This window comes from Pocillopora damicornis, chromosome 6 (genome assembly GCF_964200805.1).
Source record: "Pocillopora damicornis chromosome 6, jaPocDami1.2, whole genome shotgun sequence".
Lineage (NCBI taxonomy): Eukaryota > Metazoa > Cnidaria > Anthozoa > Scleractinia > Pocilloporidae > Pocillopora > Pocillopora damicornis.
Window position 1 is genome coordinate 10,300,025 of NC_142675.1, and position 16,686 is coordinate 10,316,710.

General features: G+C 39.2%; 2 protein-coding genes and 1 pseudogene across 2 annotated transcripts; 2 read left to right on the forward strand and 1 right to left on the reverse strand.

Annotated features, from left to right (window-relative positions):
- The first annotated feature begins 5,009 nt into the window (after positions 1–5,009).
- On the forward strand, positions 5,010–14,820 carry LOC149043880 (somatostatin receptor type 1-like). The gene is made up of 2 exons (XM_089209099.1): positions 5,010–5,105; positions 13,052–14,820. The coding sequence occupies exon 2, from the start codon at positions 13,089–13,091 to the stop codon at positions 14,145–14,147; it is 1,059 nt and encodes a 352-aa protein (XP_089065225.1). The 5' UTR covers positions 5,010–5,105; positions 13,052–13,088; the 3' UTR covers positions 14,148–14,820.
- Positions 9,550–12,574, reverse strand: LOC149043881 (uncharacterized; annotated as a pseudogene).
- Positions 14,821–15,116: 296 nt separating the features above from the next.
- Positions 15,117–15,899, forward strand: LOC149043882 (RYamide receptor-like). The gene has a single exon (XM_089209134.1). The coding sequence runs from the start codon at positions 15,117–15,119 to the stop codon at positions 15,774–15,776; it is 660 nt and encodes a 219-aa protein (XP_089065260.1). The 3' UTR covers positions 15,777–15,899.
- Positions 15,900–16,686: the final 787 nt, after the last annotated feature.

Below are 16,686 nucleotides of genomic sequence, written 5' to 3' on the forward strand. Positions count from 1 at the left end.
ATAATAATAGCTTGCAATGTCTTTGTTTCCTAACTCCGCTCTGATAAGGTAACAAGTTACAGAGCAACATTCCGTATGGAGGAAGAGACACAAAACTGAGGCTCGACTAAACCAAAAACCAGTACACGCTTCACCGCTTGTACTACAGGCCCCAGTTGTTCAAGGGTTAGAGAACGCTATCCACCGGATAAATCGCTACCTGGTGGATAGCGTAGTACGTTTTTCTAACATTTATCCACTGGATAGTAATTTATCCGTTATATAGCGTTATTCACTCTTTGAACAACTGGGCTCAGATCTATAACTACTACTAGTAAACATCTCGAGAACCGAAGGTATTCTCAGCGATGACGATCTCTGGTAGCTTTTCTTAAAAAATTTTGTTACCATGAAAAGGGATTAACAAACATTATGTTTCTGGACCTAGCACCTGAGTGTCCCTACTTCTAAAGAGGCGGTGTTGTTTTCCCACTACCCCCATTAGATCGTAAAAGTAGAAATAGGAGAAAGAGACGATAGGGATATCCTCCTCATCCCTGTTAGGCAAAACGATCTCACCAGTTTCGTTTGCTGAGGATCTCCGGGTATACACTGATCAATATCCTACCAATGAGATACATATCACTAAAACGGCCTCTAGTTGTATGAAGTAGTTAGTAAAGATAAGTAGAATTAAACACCTTTTAGTAATAAAAACACTTTTATTACTAGCTTTGTTTTCTGTTTCATTCTGCTTCAGTGTGGGAGATCACATCTAAACGTAATCTACACAAACTGCAGTTGGTTCAAAATTTTGCTATCAGAGTCGTATTAGGTTTAAGGAACTTTGGCCACACCTCTCAGGAACGGAGATCTCTTAGATGTTAAGATGTTACGGAGAAGGTTTTACCAAATGACTTTGTTTGAGCATTCAGATGTGTAAATGGTTAAACGTTCAGCAGTTCACAACAAGAACATAATGGGATGCAACAGTTTCGTTTCTTTTTAAATTAGTAATTAGTTGCAATCTTAAGAAAGCTCAAGCAAAAGTCATCATAAATTTTTGTTTACTTGGAGACGATCTTATTTTTACTGGCAAGTTGCGAATTCACATTGTTTCCGCTGCTTCCGTAAGCATCGCTCCTTTACCTTGTTTATACTCTGCGAATTCATATTCGAACTGTAATGAAAAATGCTCTTGAAGGAAACTTAAGCGAGCAAAAAATATAATGATTTTAGTATATGAGGTGCGAACCTTATCAATTCAGAACTTTGGTCGATGATGAGAGAAATTTTTTGGAGCAAATACCAAATGTGTCATTACGTACCCATAAATGTTTTCGTTGCTTTTTTTTTCTCTTCTTTTCTTCAACGAGAAAGGATGTGAAAGAAAATAAGTCAGGAGAGAGGCTGACATGGGAATAAAAATGTTCTTGTGACTTACTGTATCTACTCCACAGATTTAAGTCCAGTACGAAATGAGATTTACTTTTGTTGCCTCGCTGCTTGTATTCATTTTAAGAGAAGGAAGTAAACAAATCTGTCGTGGGTGGAGGAAAGAAAATGAAACAGCTGAAAGCCAGGGTAAAAGCATTGGAAGAGTGCCAACTTAACATTTAAAACTTGTAGAAAGTTGTAGAATGTTTATAATACTAACAAATCTTGATCTATCATATTCAATGTGATGGTGGTGAAATACCTATCACAGAGTACTTTATCATGTAGACGTTGATGAGATACAAAAATATCTCCTTTTTCCAAAAGATAACTACCGCCAACGTACTTTCAGTGAGCGTACTTTTATTTATTCACGTCCATAAGTAAAGATAAAAATGTTGTCTTGCATGGAAACGTAGTTTATCTAAACAATTGTCTTGTTTCCACGAAGGGTTTTTTTTTTAATTGACGAACAATGCTAGGGTTTAGTTCAACTTTTTCTACGAGAGGCAACATTCTTGGGATAAGAACCTATAAATCGCATTTTTATGTCGGAGGTTGAAGTAGCTTAGTAACCGGTGTGGTTTACATGCATACATTATATGCGTTCTTTGCTCTTAATATGTGCTTTAAATTTGTCTTTGATTTTGATGAAAATTATATTTTTATAATAAACAGAACAGTATATGTCTTCCTTTTAGATTCAAGTCTATCTTTACGCGTCCCCCGTGAGAGAAGCTCACTCGTGAAAGATAGTATCAACACTAGTAGTGAAAAAATTGTATCCATGGGCGGTCATGTAATGTTCTCTGTGCACTTTTAAGAGTGATTGTCAGTAAAAATCAAAGAAATCGTGGCCACGGTCAAAAAATCGATTTCGCTCATACTTTGTCAGTTTGAAGGCCTAGGTAAGTAACTGAAGGATATGAGGTTAGTTTTTCGAAATATTCCATATAACGGCAGAAAACCACGAAAAACGGTCACCCTACCGGAAGCTCGGATTTCACCTGGCGGAAACTCGAAATTTTACACTTTTCAGCTTCTCGCTACACAGACGTTTACATAGCTGTGAATCTTTCTTAAGTATAATTGAATACATTGATTCTTCCTTAGTCAAACCATGGGAATTATTTTTATCTCTGCTTATTTGTGAGCGAACTGAGACCCGATTAAGAAGACACACTTTTCTCATTTACGCGAAGGTGTAAAATAATCCAAACTCAGCGACGAAAAAAGCTGACCGGTAGTTCTTCAAGCATTTTTCATCAACTTATGGATTTGGTTATAAGTGTCGAGGCGGTGTGTTTAGACGTTATCTCTGGCTTATACCTTTGTCAAAGAAGTCTTGAGTCGGCGACACCTAGCCAGAGAACTAAGCAAATTACACGGAAGCCATGGAAAGCCGGATCGTATCCAGAGTGACCTAGAATTTCATGGGCACTCAGAGAATTTCTGCAAGAGGTGAAAAAGGGGAAGAATTCGAAATAGATTTTAGCCTCCTTCAATCTCAAGGAGGTAAGTTTGAACTTTCACACCGGTGAGCGATCCGATCTACTTACCATAGATAAAGGAGTCAGCTGAAAAAATAAAAAAAACATTCCAAGGTACTATGGAATCCATAATGAGGAAGACAAGAGGAACTTACACTGTAGCTGTTCAAGGCGCATTGAAGGTTATTTTGGGCAACGATCGAATGAAGGCTATGGCATTGACAGTAGTGCTACAATGTAAATTAAGCGGGAAAGACTTATCTCGGGAACACGCGAGCGTCAACAGCGTCAGGAAGAAAGCAAAGTACTACAACTAAAAGCTGAAGGAACGAACTATGGACCAGAAAATACTTCGTAACTCTTTTCCATCAAAGTATATGCATACCAGGAGACGTCAAAGTTCGCAATTTGCAATGGCTTACTAAAATAGTAAGGCAGGTCGAATTCAACATTTTTGCCTTTAGTTGTTTTGTCCTTAATACGAGAATCGGAAAGTGAAATGTTTTAGTAAAATCCGACCGAATTGTGGCTCATAAAGCGCACAAGTCATCTCATATGACTATTAGTAAACAAACTGCTCAAGGCGTGAGTTTTATGCCGGAATGAACGACAGCCTAATACTCGGGAACATGGTGATTGCTCAGGATGACAGCGCCGTAAAACTCAGGTGCTGTGAATGATGTCGCCTAACACTCGACGCATTGGATACCAGAGCAAGCTCTTGTTGTTTATATAAAGGGCGGCGATGTTTCTTCTGAGGCTTGTTTCACTGCGATGACGGCAGATTGCCGTGATTAGCAAACCACGATGGACCATAGTATGACCAGCGTCGCTCTGACTCCTTCGTAATTTAATGAATTTTAAACAGTTATACTATAATAATGAGTCTGACTATCTTTTTCATCATTCATGTTTTGTTTCTGTTTATAACCAAACTATATCTTCTATAGGTATGTTAGCTGTATTTGTGTTTTATTACCGTACGTATACTTATTGATCTAATTGAGCGCGAAAACTTTCAAAACTCGGACAGTCCATTTCTTTTTCTCTTTGGTGATTTTCGTCTTTGCTCAAGCTATGATAACGTCTTTCAAGGCGCTTGGCATGTTCACAAACTTTTGCTTGGTTCTTCGATTGCTACTTGTCAACCCTCTTGGAAAAAAAAAACTAGAGAGGAATTCTGAAAATGGTCAGACATTGTGCAAATCGGCAGATGACGTGACAGCTTTAGCCCAGCTCCGTGTTTTGCAACCTGATAACGCGCTCGTTACACCGATGATAGCGCGAGTTAGGGCCTGTTCGCACTACGCGAAATTTTGTTTGTTTTGCAAAAAAATCTGTCAACGCGAAACCATTTTCAGTGCGAACGATTTTTTTCGTCCACGAAAATTTTGTCAAGCGTCACCAAACTTCAAAGACACCGTCGAGTAGCTTTGGAGGCCTACAATTTTTTGTCAAGCGAGAAATCTATTGTTCCGTGACAGCTACCCTTCAACGGGTCATCATATTTCGTAATCGATACCACACAAAATGGTATTGCGTACGTGATCCCATTTACTGCCATTTACCGCCATTTAGAAATGGATAGACGAGGAGAAATGGAAGGGCGATTAAAACATTTCGCGGGAGCATTTTGATTCGCGATCAGTCCTTGACCGGAAACGACATAAAAAGAAACACACTGTCACGAAATCTCGGTATCTATTTCCATTGATTGACATTTGTGGTTACACAAATAATTAGCATGTCTCAAGTGCGAACGCTATTACGAAAACAAAAAATTCGTGACTACAAAATTTTCAATTTTTTTGCAAACACCAAACCAAAATTTTCGGTGTAGTGCGAACAGGCCCTTATATCCGTACTTTATTATGATATAAAACGGGGAGGTAGTTACAAAATGTTTCATTATTACAAGATCCCGCAGAGCAACGACACGGTATCACATTTAAGACTTCATCCAAATAGACAAACATTATGTCTAGACATAATGTTTTTTTATGTCGGGGCATGTTTATATGATAACCCGTTGGGAGGTTTGTACCAGGTACGAACAGTAACCAATCGGTAGTAAGGGCGGAGTTTGCTATGTTATAACCAGGAGAAATTCCTTCATTCGCCCTTCTATCCCTCGCCATTCGAACGTCAAGTGCTCAAGAAATTTTTTCCTCTCTTCGATAACACAGTCCAAAGTTTCAGGCAAGTTGAAAATTTCTGTCTTCTCTATCTTGCTATTATTTTGTTGGTGTCCAATTTCATTGAATATTTCAAACCTCGCATTTAACATATCCTGTGCATGGCACCAACACGTGTACTTATCCTCGGTCACTCCTTTATCCATCGTTTGTTTAGCTTTCTTGTTGCTCATTTCGGTCGCGATTTCCTAGAGAATTTTAACTTGGGCGACGACCTTATTTTCAAATGGCACGGAATAGGGGGAAGGACAGTAGCAAAAACTCGGCAACTTGACATCGGAGTCGTAAGATCATTTGCTCCCGATATTGTCATTTTGCAACTTGGCACGAACGACCTAACGGCGTTATCTGCCGTAGAAACGGGGTCCGCTATAGAGGATCTCGTTCGTTTGTTATACGATTCTTATAGCGTTAAAAGAATTTGTGTTTGTCAAACCATTTATCGCGAGAACGGGGCGACCCTAAAAGCCGGAACGGCGGAATGGCGGAATGGCGGAATGGCGGAATGGCGGAAAATGACCCCAAATCCTAAAACACGGAACGACGGAAAATGACCCCAAATCCTAAAACACGGAACGGCGGAAAATGACCCCAAATCCTAAAACATGGAACGGCGGAAAATGACCCCAAATCCTAAAACACGGAACGGCGAAAAATGACCTCAGATCCTAAAACATCGAACGGCGGAAAATGACCCCAAATCCTAAAACACGGAACGGATGTCAGGGCATGTTGCACAAATTTTGTACAAAGACACCAAGCGCTTGGCTCATTTATCCCCACGACGATAACGCGCGTGACTAAAATTAAGTGTTATTAATTTTTTTCTTTTACTGTGTGGAATAAATAATAATGAACCATTATGCATGAAAGATAGCTGCGTTTTCGCGTTGTAAACCTGTTTAGCTACCTTTTGTTATGCAAAACTTGCCATGAGTTTGTCGCGGCATAAAAAGTCGCACAGCATGTGGAAACCAACTCCACATACCACACTACAATAAACAATTATAACTTTGATATTTTTTTTCTTTTACTGAGTGGTATAAATAATAATGAACCATTATGCATGAAAGATAGCTGCGTTTTCGCGTTGTAAACCTGTTTAGCTACCTTTTGTTATGCAAAACTTGCCATGAGTTTGTCGCGGCATAAAAAGTCGCACAGCATGTGGAAACTAACTCCACATACCACACTATAATAAACAATTATAACTTTGATACGTTTCCTGGTCACGTCTGCATTGATTTATTGAAACAATAATATCTCATATGCTTGTAAATGTGAGAACATCACAGGAACGTTTTCAGGCTTCTCAAAATATGACAACGTTCTGCCCAAGCTCCAAACTTAGACTAGCGTAAGAAAGTTAGCAGAAGGAAGCCGTCAAGAAGAATTTGAAGAAGGGAGCGAAGTCGAAAAACAAATATTCAAGCATCATTGCACACGGTTCCATGCACACAGCTTGAAACCTAACGATATGTTCACTTTTATTCCCATGGAGTATTTTTGCCTCTTTGAGGAAAAGACGCTTTTCCTTCTCGTCCTCACCTTACAGTTTTTTGATAAGGACCTTCTCAGAATTGTTTCTCGCCACAAAAACCAAACCATAGGATCCTCGACCGATAGCCTCTTCTTTGTCTCGCAACTGCTTCCACTCGAATAATGGTAAACCATGACAATCCAAAGATCCGCCTGAATTACACTTCCCTTTCAGAAAGGGCAATTTAAACGCCATAGAGTTGACGATTTGCAATTTGTTGAGGAACAGAAGAAATCCGCTGAACGAATTGGTGAAATAGCCTCTTTTTTGTTTAGAAAGTTTATTTCTTCAGCTGATATGTAAGCCGTAAATTTCACAGTAGGATGGTGGTGTTTTGGACACCTGGTCGCGAAGAAATTCTTCAAATTCTTCTTGACGGCTTCCTTCTTCTAACTTTCTTTTGTCTTTTCACGCCATGAGAAATTCCCACGCGCGTGACACCCTGCAAACCTCTCTTCAACTAGTGTTACTCAAGTCCCAAAACTTATTCGTGGATGAAAAAACGCTCGCATTGAAGGGCTCGTAACGAGGGCTTGCTCTCACGCTAGTCTAAGTTTGGAGCTGGGGCTGAACGTTGTCATATTTTGAGAAGCCTGAAAACGTTCCTGTGATGTTCTCACACTTACAAGCATATGAGACGTTATTGTTTCAATAAATCAATACAGACGTGACCAGGAAACGTATCAAAGTTACAATTGTTTATTGTAATGTGGTATGTCGAGTTTGGTTTCATGGCAAATTTTGCTTAACAAAAGGTAACTAAACAGGTTTACAACGCGAAAACGCAGCTATCTTTCATGCATAATGGTTCATTATTATTTATTCCACACAGTAAAAGAAAAAAATTAATAACACTTAATTTTAGTCACGCGCGTTATCGTCGTGGGGATAAATGAGCCAAGCGCTTGGTGTCTTTGTACAAAATTTGTGCAACATGCCCTGACATCCGTTCCGTGTTTTAGGATTTGGGGTCATTTTCCGCCGTTCGATGTTTTAGGATCTGAGGTCATTTTTCGCCGTTCCGTGTTTTAGGATTTGGGGTCATTTTCCGCCGTTCCATGTTTTAGGATTTGGGGTCATTTTCCGCCGTTCCGTGTTTTAGGATTTGGGGTCATTTTCCGTCGTTCCGTGTTTTAGGATTTGGGGTCATTTTCCGCCATTCCGCCATTCCGCCGTTCCGGCTTTTAGGGTCGCCCCGAGAACGCGCCTCTGTTTAATAACAAAGCAAACACTTTATCCAAATACCTTAGAGTGGTTTTGGAACCTATTCCATATGCTTGTTACTGGAAACACAGGGGTTGGAGGGAAAAAATTTCTTGAGCACTTGACGTTCGAATGGCGAGGGATAGAAGGGTGAATCAAGGAATTTCTCCTGGTTATAACATAGCAAACTCCGCCCTTACTACCGATTGGTTACTGTTCGTACCTGGTACAAACCTCCCAACGGGTTATCATATAAACATGCCCCGACATAAAAAACATTATGTCTAGACATAATGTTTGTCTTTATATCGATGCATGTTTCGAAGAAAAACGTCCCTTTACGTGAGCTCTGCCCGAAAAAGATGTCCCAACGTGAAGAAAATGCTAGAATAAACACAACAGATGATTTGGAACAATTTGGCCACAAACTGTGGCAGTTTTAATTAAATCAATTATAACTAAGTGATAACAAAGAGCGGAATATCTGAACTTATCAACCGATAATGTCAACGTGGGGCGACAAAAAACGCCACAAGCCACAAACTGTGGCTGAAGCCCCACAAAAACGAACAGACACGACAAATACAAATGAAAGAAAGAATTAAAATGCAAAGCTCACGTAATGGAGGGAAAGCAACTCTACACAAAAATCCATGTAGACTGCAGCCCATGTCTGAACAGTCCCATGTGACTAAAATCAAAGAGAGAATGCAATCCAAAAGCGGCAGCCACTTGTCTGAACCCCCTGGAAAGCATTCAACTCATCGAGATAAGTAACACGAATTACCTGAAGTGGTAAAGAAGAAGTGGGCAAAAAACACTAAAACATGTAATGTAACGGCAGAAAGCCTGCAAAAAAGCAGCCACTTGAAAAACCGGCATGACAACAACTTCGCAGCCCTTGACTGAACGAAGTGGTGCCCAAGACTGTAATGGTCTATCAATTAGTAGTAAGAATTTCGGAACGTAAATAAACTTTAAATGCATCCGATTTCCAGCGGCCAAGCGCACGAATTTGGGCATCAGAAAAACCATTGTCGGCAGCATGACAAGCGCCACCAATGCGAAAACTATGGCTTTTATAGCGGCTAAGATCGAGACCACAGTACGTTAAACACCTCTGAAGTTCTGTGTTAATTGATGTAAAGACACAGGCGAAAAATCAGCGTTACAGAAAAGTGGACCTAACCGATCGCCGCGAAGCCTAGTATACTGCAAGAGAGCAGTAACTGGGCCGAGAGAAGGAATGTCTTCTCGAGCAAGCAAAATGTTAAATGGCCTTTTGGAAGGGTTGTGTTTGTATTCGGAAAAGCTAATTTTCGCAATATGGGGCAGGCCGTTACAAGTTAAAAAGGTCAAGCTGTGATATTGAACAACTGATGAGCCCAAATGCGTGCTCTTGACGACAAGTTCGCCAATGCGAAATAGACTATAGAAAGCGACTAAAAATATTGTCCCAAAAAGAGAACGTTGCCATGCCGAAGAGTTGGTGAAATCCAGAGACCGAACAAGTTGATGTAACACAGGCTTCGTCACGGGAAGACGAACGTCTGCAGCTCGTTGCCGACTTAATGCTGTCAACAACTTTTGAATTAAGAAAGATTTGGTGGGGTCACGCAAGCCCTTTAATTTGTGTACATAAGAAATAGCCGAAAGGTAGGAGGTTATTGTAGAGTATGCCATCTTCCGAAAAGAGAGGTAAGAAATGAAAAGTGGAATACAATTTGGAACTAAAGGTAAAATGGGATTTTCAGACCCATAAAAACGACAATAAAATTGGCGAAAAACAGCCCAAGCGCGTTGATATCGACGCCTGGAGCTATCTGTCAATGCACTCCCTAAGAGGCCTCTTAAATTAGAAACCAACTCTCCGGCATCAGGTTCTCGGGAACTGGAGTGGGGAAGTCGTCTGCTTCCGGTGATAATTCTTTGAACTTCACAACCTGGAAACGTGAAAGATAGTCGGCACGAGAATTGATCAACCCCGGAATATGGCGAGCTTGAAACAGAATATTGTGCGTAAGGCAGCTTAAAACTAAATCCCTAAGGAGAACCATAATACGTCCTTAGATGTCTGCTTATTAATAATGTCAACAACGGCGGCGTTGTCGCTAAAAAACAATACACACTTATCAACCATCAATGAACCCCAAATGTGAATTGCAATGACGATTGGAAAAAGCTCTAATACAGCAATATTGTAGGTCTTCCAAGAGGCCGGCCAAAGACCATGCAACCAACGATTGCCAAACACAGCTCCAAACCCGATGGAACCAGAGGAGTCGGTATAAAGTTTAAGCGTGTCTGATGTCTCCCAGGCGTCATCAAGAAAAAACGATTTGCCATTAAAATCTGTTAAAAATCTAAGCCAAATTGCGATGTCCAGCTTTGCGCCTTTTGAAAGACGAATATGATGATGGGGCTTGCGAACGCCTTTCGTAAGATCGATTGAGGGACGCAAAAACGCCCGACCGGGTACAACGACGAGACACGTGAAATTGAGTAAGCCTATGAATTATCCAATTTATCATTAGCCTTATCCATTGTGTTTCGTGGTGGCGTTTTTTGTCGCCCCACGTTGACATTATCGGTTGATAAGTTCAGATATTCCGCTCTTTGTTATCACTTAGTTATAATTGATTTAATTAAAACTGCCACAGTTTGTGGCCAAATTGTTCCAAATCATCTGTTGTGTTTATTCTAGCATTTTCTTCACGTTGGGACATCTTTTTTGGGCAGAGCTCACGTAAAGGGACGTTTTTCTTCGAAACATGCATCGATATAAAATATTTAAAACAATGAAGGTCAAAATGAAACTCTCGCGGGAAAAATACACACAATCTTTGAGCACAGCGGTGGTTTACGACAGATTCGAACCACTGACGACTGAATAATGAAGACTCACTGAGAGAGAACCAAAAACGCAGCAATCCCACGAAAGTGACTCGCTACATATCCAGTCAATCTTCGCGTTATCATTCTAAAATATTGCCCGGTATATTGGGATATAAAATAGATTCTACGTTATTGAAGCTTTCAACAGGAACCTTTATCATTACTGGTATATTATTGTATGTGTGTAGACGTATTTAAGCTCCACTTGTGCCTTAACATAAAGAGCTCAAAAAGTGCTTTAGCAGGCAACAACTCGACAAAACGTAAGTTAACTTTCAATTTTCAAATATTCCTAACGTATCCTTTTTTACTGAGCTCAAAATTTACCATTTTTTTCATATTTTATATAAACACAGAAAGCTTCGAACCGCTTGTAGCTGGCACACCTGCCATATGAAGCTAGTGTGGCCTACCATTCATATGTGTTTTTTGGATGCTTAATGGTAGAGCATCGGTGTGCATAATTTGCCGATAGTTTTAGGTTCGATTCACCATAAGCACTCATAACTTTTTGTTTTTCCTAGCCTCGCGACAGATCGAAAAATATATTTCCTTGATTCGAAGCTTGTTTTAATTTGTATTTAAAAGCCAATTTCGTACTTTGTTTTCATAGAAGAATAAATTAAGGATTGACAGTATGACTTGAGATACGGCAAATAGAAATCAATAATTAATAAAGCATCGCCATGCACCATAACAAAATAAAGAGACTAGAAATAAAGAAGAGAAATCGAGAACAAGAAAAAAAATTCTGTTGCAACTGTTTGTTTTAAATACGCATGTACATGTTTGTTTTTCATATTTAACGATTAAAGATTTGACGGAGATAATTCGTAACTTAGCAATTAAGCCTCTTAGCATTTATATTTATATCAAATTTCTTTGCTCTTATGCATTCATTTTGCCCTAGCTAATGTAAACACAGTAATCCTTAATTTTCAATGGTTTGGACTCGGCCATTTGAGTTTAATGGTATAACAGGTCAAGCCTTTTTCTGAATTTGTCTAAAACGGTATTGATTTTAAAACTGAAAGTAAGCTCGTAATTAGTGCTAATCATCATAGTTGCTAAATATGTATAACATCTCAGCAGGCAAGTTGATGTTTATCGTGAGAACAATTAACAAACCCTTAAAAAACCCCTGACAATCAATTATTGCGTATTTTGTTTACGTTTCGTTTTTCTAACAAAGAAGTTTAAAAAGAGATATGTATACGTGTGCGATAGACATTACAACTCCATAGCGGATTAAATGTGACTTTCTGAAATGGGTGACACCGCTGGATTTTTTACCTCGAAGGCTCGGTTTATTCCTTTGGGCATTGCTTTCGGTGGCTGCCGAAAACGTGTCGGTTTTATTCGTTTCGAAAAAGGTAAGATATTTTGGAAGAAGACCAAAGGAACTGCGGAAGGTACTTCGAAAGACTTGGACAATAGTGTAATTAAGCTACCTTGCGCGAACAGACTTGTGATCTTGTATCCTTTTGTTTACATTGTCTAGAGATGAATGGACTCGAGATCGATTAACTGCAATCATTTGAATGGATTTAGTTGCTATTCACGGTGTATTTTTAGCCTTAATATGTTTTTAGGATTAAAGAGCGTCGCAAAAGATTTAAAAATGGATCTTGAACGAGTTGTTGTAATCACTGCGAAGAGCAAAAGCGAAAATAGTTTATCATTTCGAGCGCCGATCGTTTTGTTTTGATCCGAATCAAGCAGATTCCCGGGAGAGTTTAGTTCATCTGTTAACAAAAGAAAAATATCTCACCTACATCAAAGAAGTTGCGCTCTTCACGATCTTCGGAAGCATGCCGGCATGTCGGCAAACTCATCGGAATGAATAAGTAATGAGAAAGAACAATAGCCTGAATATATGAAATACTTAACAACCTCAATTTTTGAGGTACACATTTAATCCGCTATGGAGTTGTAATGATTGCTGTCTTATGAAAAATATACCGAAGAAAAGTATCGCTTGTGGGTGTTATCGTGCAAAAGAAATCAATCACCTTTTTGCTGGCCTCTCTATAGAAGCCTTCAAACATGCCAAATATAGCAGGTTTCTCTACCTCATGGAAACCGTAAAAGCATGAGCATTTTGACCTCAATATCAATATTTCAATTTACCAAATCAATTTGAAATCTTTTATTGATCTCACTTACTAAATTTCCACCGACATTTACTGAAATTTTCTTTCAATCTCAGTTTTTGTATTCCAAACAATCTGAGTCACTCGATACTTGCATAATGCGTAATCATATACCTTTTGTTAGCATTGTTTCATTTTTACACTTTTGTTCTCTTTCAGTGTTTTCGTCATCCCATGCTGTTCATCGTAATTAATCATGAATGACAGCAATGCAACCTCAAAGTTTCCTCAACAACACTCCGACTTTGGACTCAAGACCTTGAGCAAACTTCTTCCAGTTGCCATAGTAATAGTTCTGGCTAATGGACTCGTGTTTGTCTTGTTTTACCGATGTCGTCGACTTCGCACTTCTTCTAACTACGTGCTTCTCAGTTTGGCAATTAGTGACTTCAGTACTGGCGCTATCGCTATTCCATACTTCATTGTTTATAGTTTTGGCATTTTGCCGCCACAAATGAATGATGGGGTTTACGCCTCGCATACATTACTAGCTATTTCAGGTGCTTATCACATACTCTTTATTACTGGGCTCAAGTACATGGCAACTGTCAGTCCACTAAAACACCACGTGGTGACCAAGAGCTTGGTTTTGAAAATTGTGCTCGGCGTTTGGATCACTTCTACTGTTTTTGCCATCATTCCTGTCGTTTTGCATATTGCCGAAGCATCTGCACGTTGGGACGTTATTCATACTGCAGTTTTCCTTGTTATGGTGTTCCTTTTCCCGTACATATTTATGATTTATGCATACATAGCCATGTTCAGTGCAATTACTAAAAGGCAGCGACCATCGTTGATTCTGAATAAAAATTCGCGGGAGCAGAAGAAAAAAAAAAGTGACAGGAAGTGTATCTTGGTTTTCGCAGCCATGGCGTCCATATATGCCTGCTGTTGGTTCCCTTATTTTATCGTCATGCTATTAGTCAATATAAGACTAAAAGTTCTGTTTAGTGTCTTTGAAGCTGTTATCGTCATTCGATATATCACATCTTTGGCCAACCCTCTTCTCTACACGTTTTTCAAACGCGACTTCTGGTCCGCTTTTCAAAATCTGTTGCAAAACAAGGGAAAGGTCAGTTTTACTTCTCAAAAAAGTCAAACAGGGTCTCTTAGTCTCACGAGCCGACTAAGATCCAGATCAAGCGTCAACAGCAGAAGGTTAACGACGCTCGAAGGAGAAGGACAAGAACCGAGAATGATTCCCAATAGCAATGTGACCTTTGGGGAAGAGACATTTCTTACAAGCCGTGTTTAACTGCTTGCAGGTGATGGACACTCCACTAGGAAAGGTTTTTTTTTGCCTAAGAAAACAGCACAAAGTCATAGATAAGTTGGACTGAACACTCCGCGGGTATTTGATTAAGTTTAGCTCATTAAACCAATGACATTGCAAAAATAGGACCGGCGTAGCACCTCAAAAGCACGTACAATTTCTTTACCAGTGATAGAGCATTCTTTTAACATTACTTTTTTTGTTTGGTATATTATTATTTTCTTCAAGTGATACAGAATTTACTGAAGTATTGCACCACAACTAAAAAGCATTTTATTAATAGGTATAGGTTCGCTAATTTTAGTCTTTTACATGTTTTGTGAAAAGCTATAGTAATCGTTTGAAATTAGATTTAAAATAGGTAGTCTTATGCTGGTGAGTTTTGTACTGTTTTCATGGGTGGTAAAGAATTTGACGATTGACAGTGCTATTTTGAATCGTGTTTAACAACTTAGCCTCTTTACTGTGAGGAAATGAGTCCCACAAGAGGTATCACAAAATACCTCAGAGCAACGACATTGAAGGTTAAAGGAGTCACTCACCCAAGACCCCACCCAAATAGCATTAACAATGAAAGTTAAATTAAAATTCTCGAGTTAAGATTGCATAATATCAAAACGGACAGTTGGTGGTCCAACCGCTGCATATTTCTTCAATCTTTGCTTTATCATCCTTGCCCTGTAAATCCGGATATAAAACTAATTCTGTATAACCGGAAACTTTTTATCGAAGCCTTTACTTTTTTCTTAAGCTCAAAATTTGCCATTTTTCCCACTCCATATAGCCACAAAAAGATTTTAAGAGCACTGATCCTTATAGTATGAGCTGGGACGCCAAGTCATTCATGAACGCAGCAATAACCTGGCACAACATAGAGTTTTTTGAAGCTCAGTAGTGGAGCATCTGAGTTTTGATCCATCATGGGAACCCAGAATTTTCTCTTTATTAATCATGAATGACAGCAATGCAACCTCAAAGTTTCCTCAACAACACTCCGACTTTGGACTCAAGACCTTGAGCAAACTTCTTCCAATTGCCATAGTAATAGTTCTGGCTAATGGACTCGTGTTTGTCTTGTTTTACCTATATCGTCGACTTCGCACTTCTTCTAACTACGTGCTTCTCAGTTTGGCAATTTGTGACTTCAGTACTGGCGTTATCGCTATTCCATTACTAGCTATTTCAGGTGCTTATCACATACTCTTTATTACTGGGCTCAAGTACATGGCAACTGTCAGTCCACTAAAACACCACGTGGTGACCAAGAGCTTGGTTTTGAAAATTGTGCTCGGCGTTTGGATCACTTCTACTGTTTTTGCCATCATTCCTGTCGTTTTGCATATTGCCGAAGCATCTGCACGTTGGGAAGTTATTCGTACTTCAGTTTGCCTTGTTATGGTTTTCCTTTTGCCGTACATATTTATGATTTATGCATACATAGCCATGTTCAGTGCAATTACTAAAAGGCAGCGACCATCGTTGATTCTGAATAAAAATTCGCGGGGGCAGAAGAAAAAAAAAAGTGACAGGAAATGTATCTTGGTTTTCGCAGCCATGGCGTCCATATATGCCTGCTGTTGGTTCCCTTATTTTATCGTCATGCTATACTGACGTATTGCACCACAACTCAAAAGCATTTTATTAATAAGTATAGGCTCGCTAATTTTTGTCTTTTACATGTTTTGTGAAAAGTTATAGTAATCGTTTAAAATTAGATTTAAAACAGGTAGTCTTATGCTGGTGAGTTTTGAACTGTTTTCATGGATGGTAAGGAATTTGACGATTGACAGCGCCATTTTGAATCGTGTTTAGCAACTTAGCCTGTTTACTGTGAGGAAATGAGTCCCACCCTGCATTTTCCCGTCTCTTAGTGGTTTGTTTGAATAATTAGGAAATGGAAACTCAATACAAAGAATGGTTTTTGACGATAACTAGAGCAGGGTCTATTTGTGAGCTGACGATGTGGTTTTTATTTTTCGGCCAATTTTTTTAAAAATAGCGGCCTCGAGTTTTAGGCATTTTTGAGCGCACAATTCTTTTCCAAAGCTCAAGTTTTTCTCTAGAAACCTAATACGCGGTGAGTGGTACATTTTTCCACTGTAAACAAAAGGAGCAGAAAAATATGGTCTTTCTAATTGCTCCCTTTTTTTGATGAGTAGTGTGCAACTAATAATTTTATTTTCCAACTGCATAAAGTAGAGTACATATAACGCGCGATTAGATTATAAATATCCCGCGATATTATACGGTTACTTGGACAGTTAGTTATTTTGTACTGTTTAAAAAAAAACTGTTTGATAAGTTTGGTAGACTTGCCTTCTCTGGTGCCGTATTTAACAGCTGTACCATTGTTCTTGGTTCATAGCCCTCGGCTCCTCAAGTAACGGTAGTGATTCTTGCGAAGCGTCGTCGGCATGTGATTGAGTCGGACGATGAAAATGAGATGTAGTTTTGGAAATTCTCTTTTTGCAGGCTTAGAGCTCATACATGTCTTTGAGAGTTTGTCTCCTGATAGATTCAA

What these genes read in the sequence shown, in the direction of transcription:
- LOC149043880 (XM_089209099.1), top strand. Translation starts at nt 13,089, where the DNA reads ATGAATGACAGCAATGCAACCTCAAAGTTTCCTCAACAACACTCCGAC.
- LOC149043882 (XM_089209134.1), top strand. Translation starts at nt 15,117, where the DNA reads ATGAATGACAGCAATGCAACCTCAAAGTTTCCTCAACAACACTCCGAC.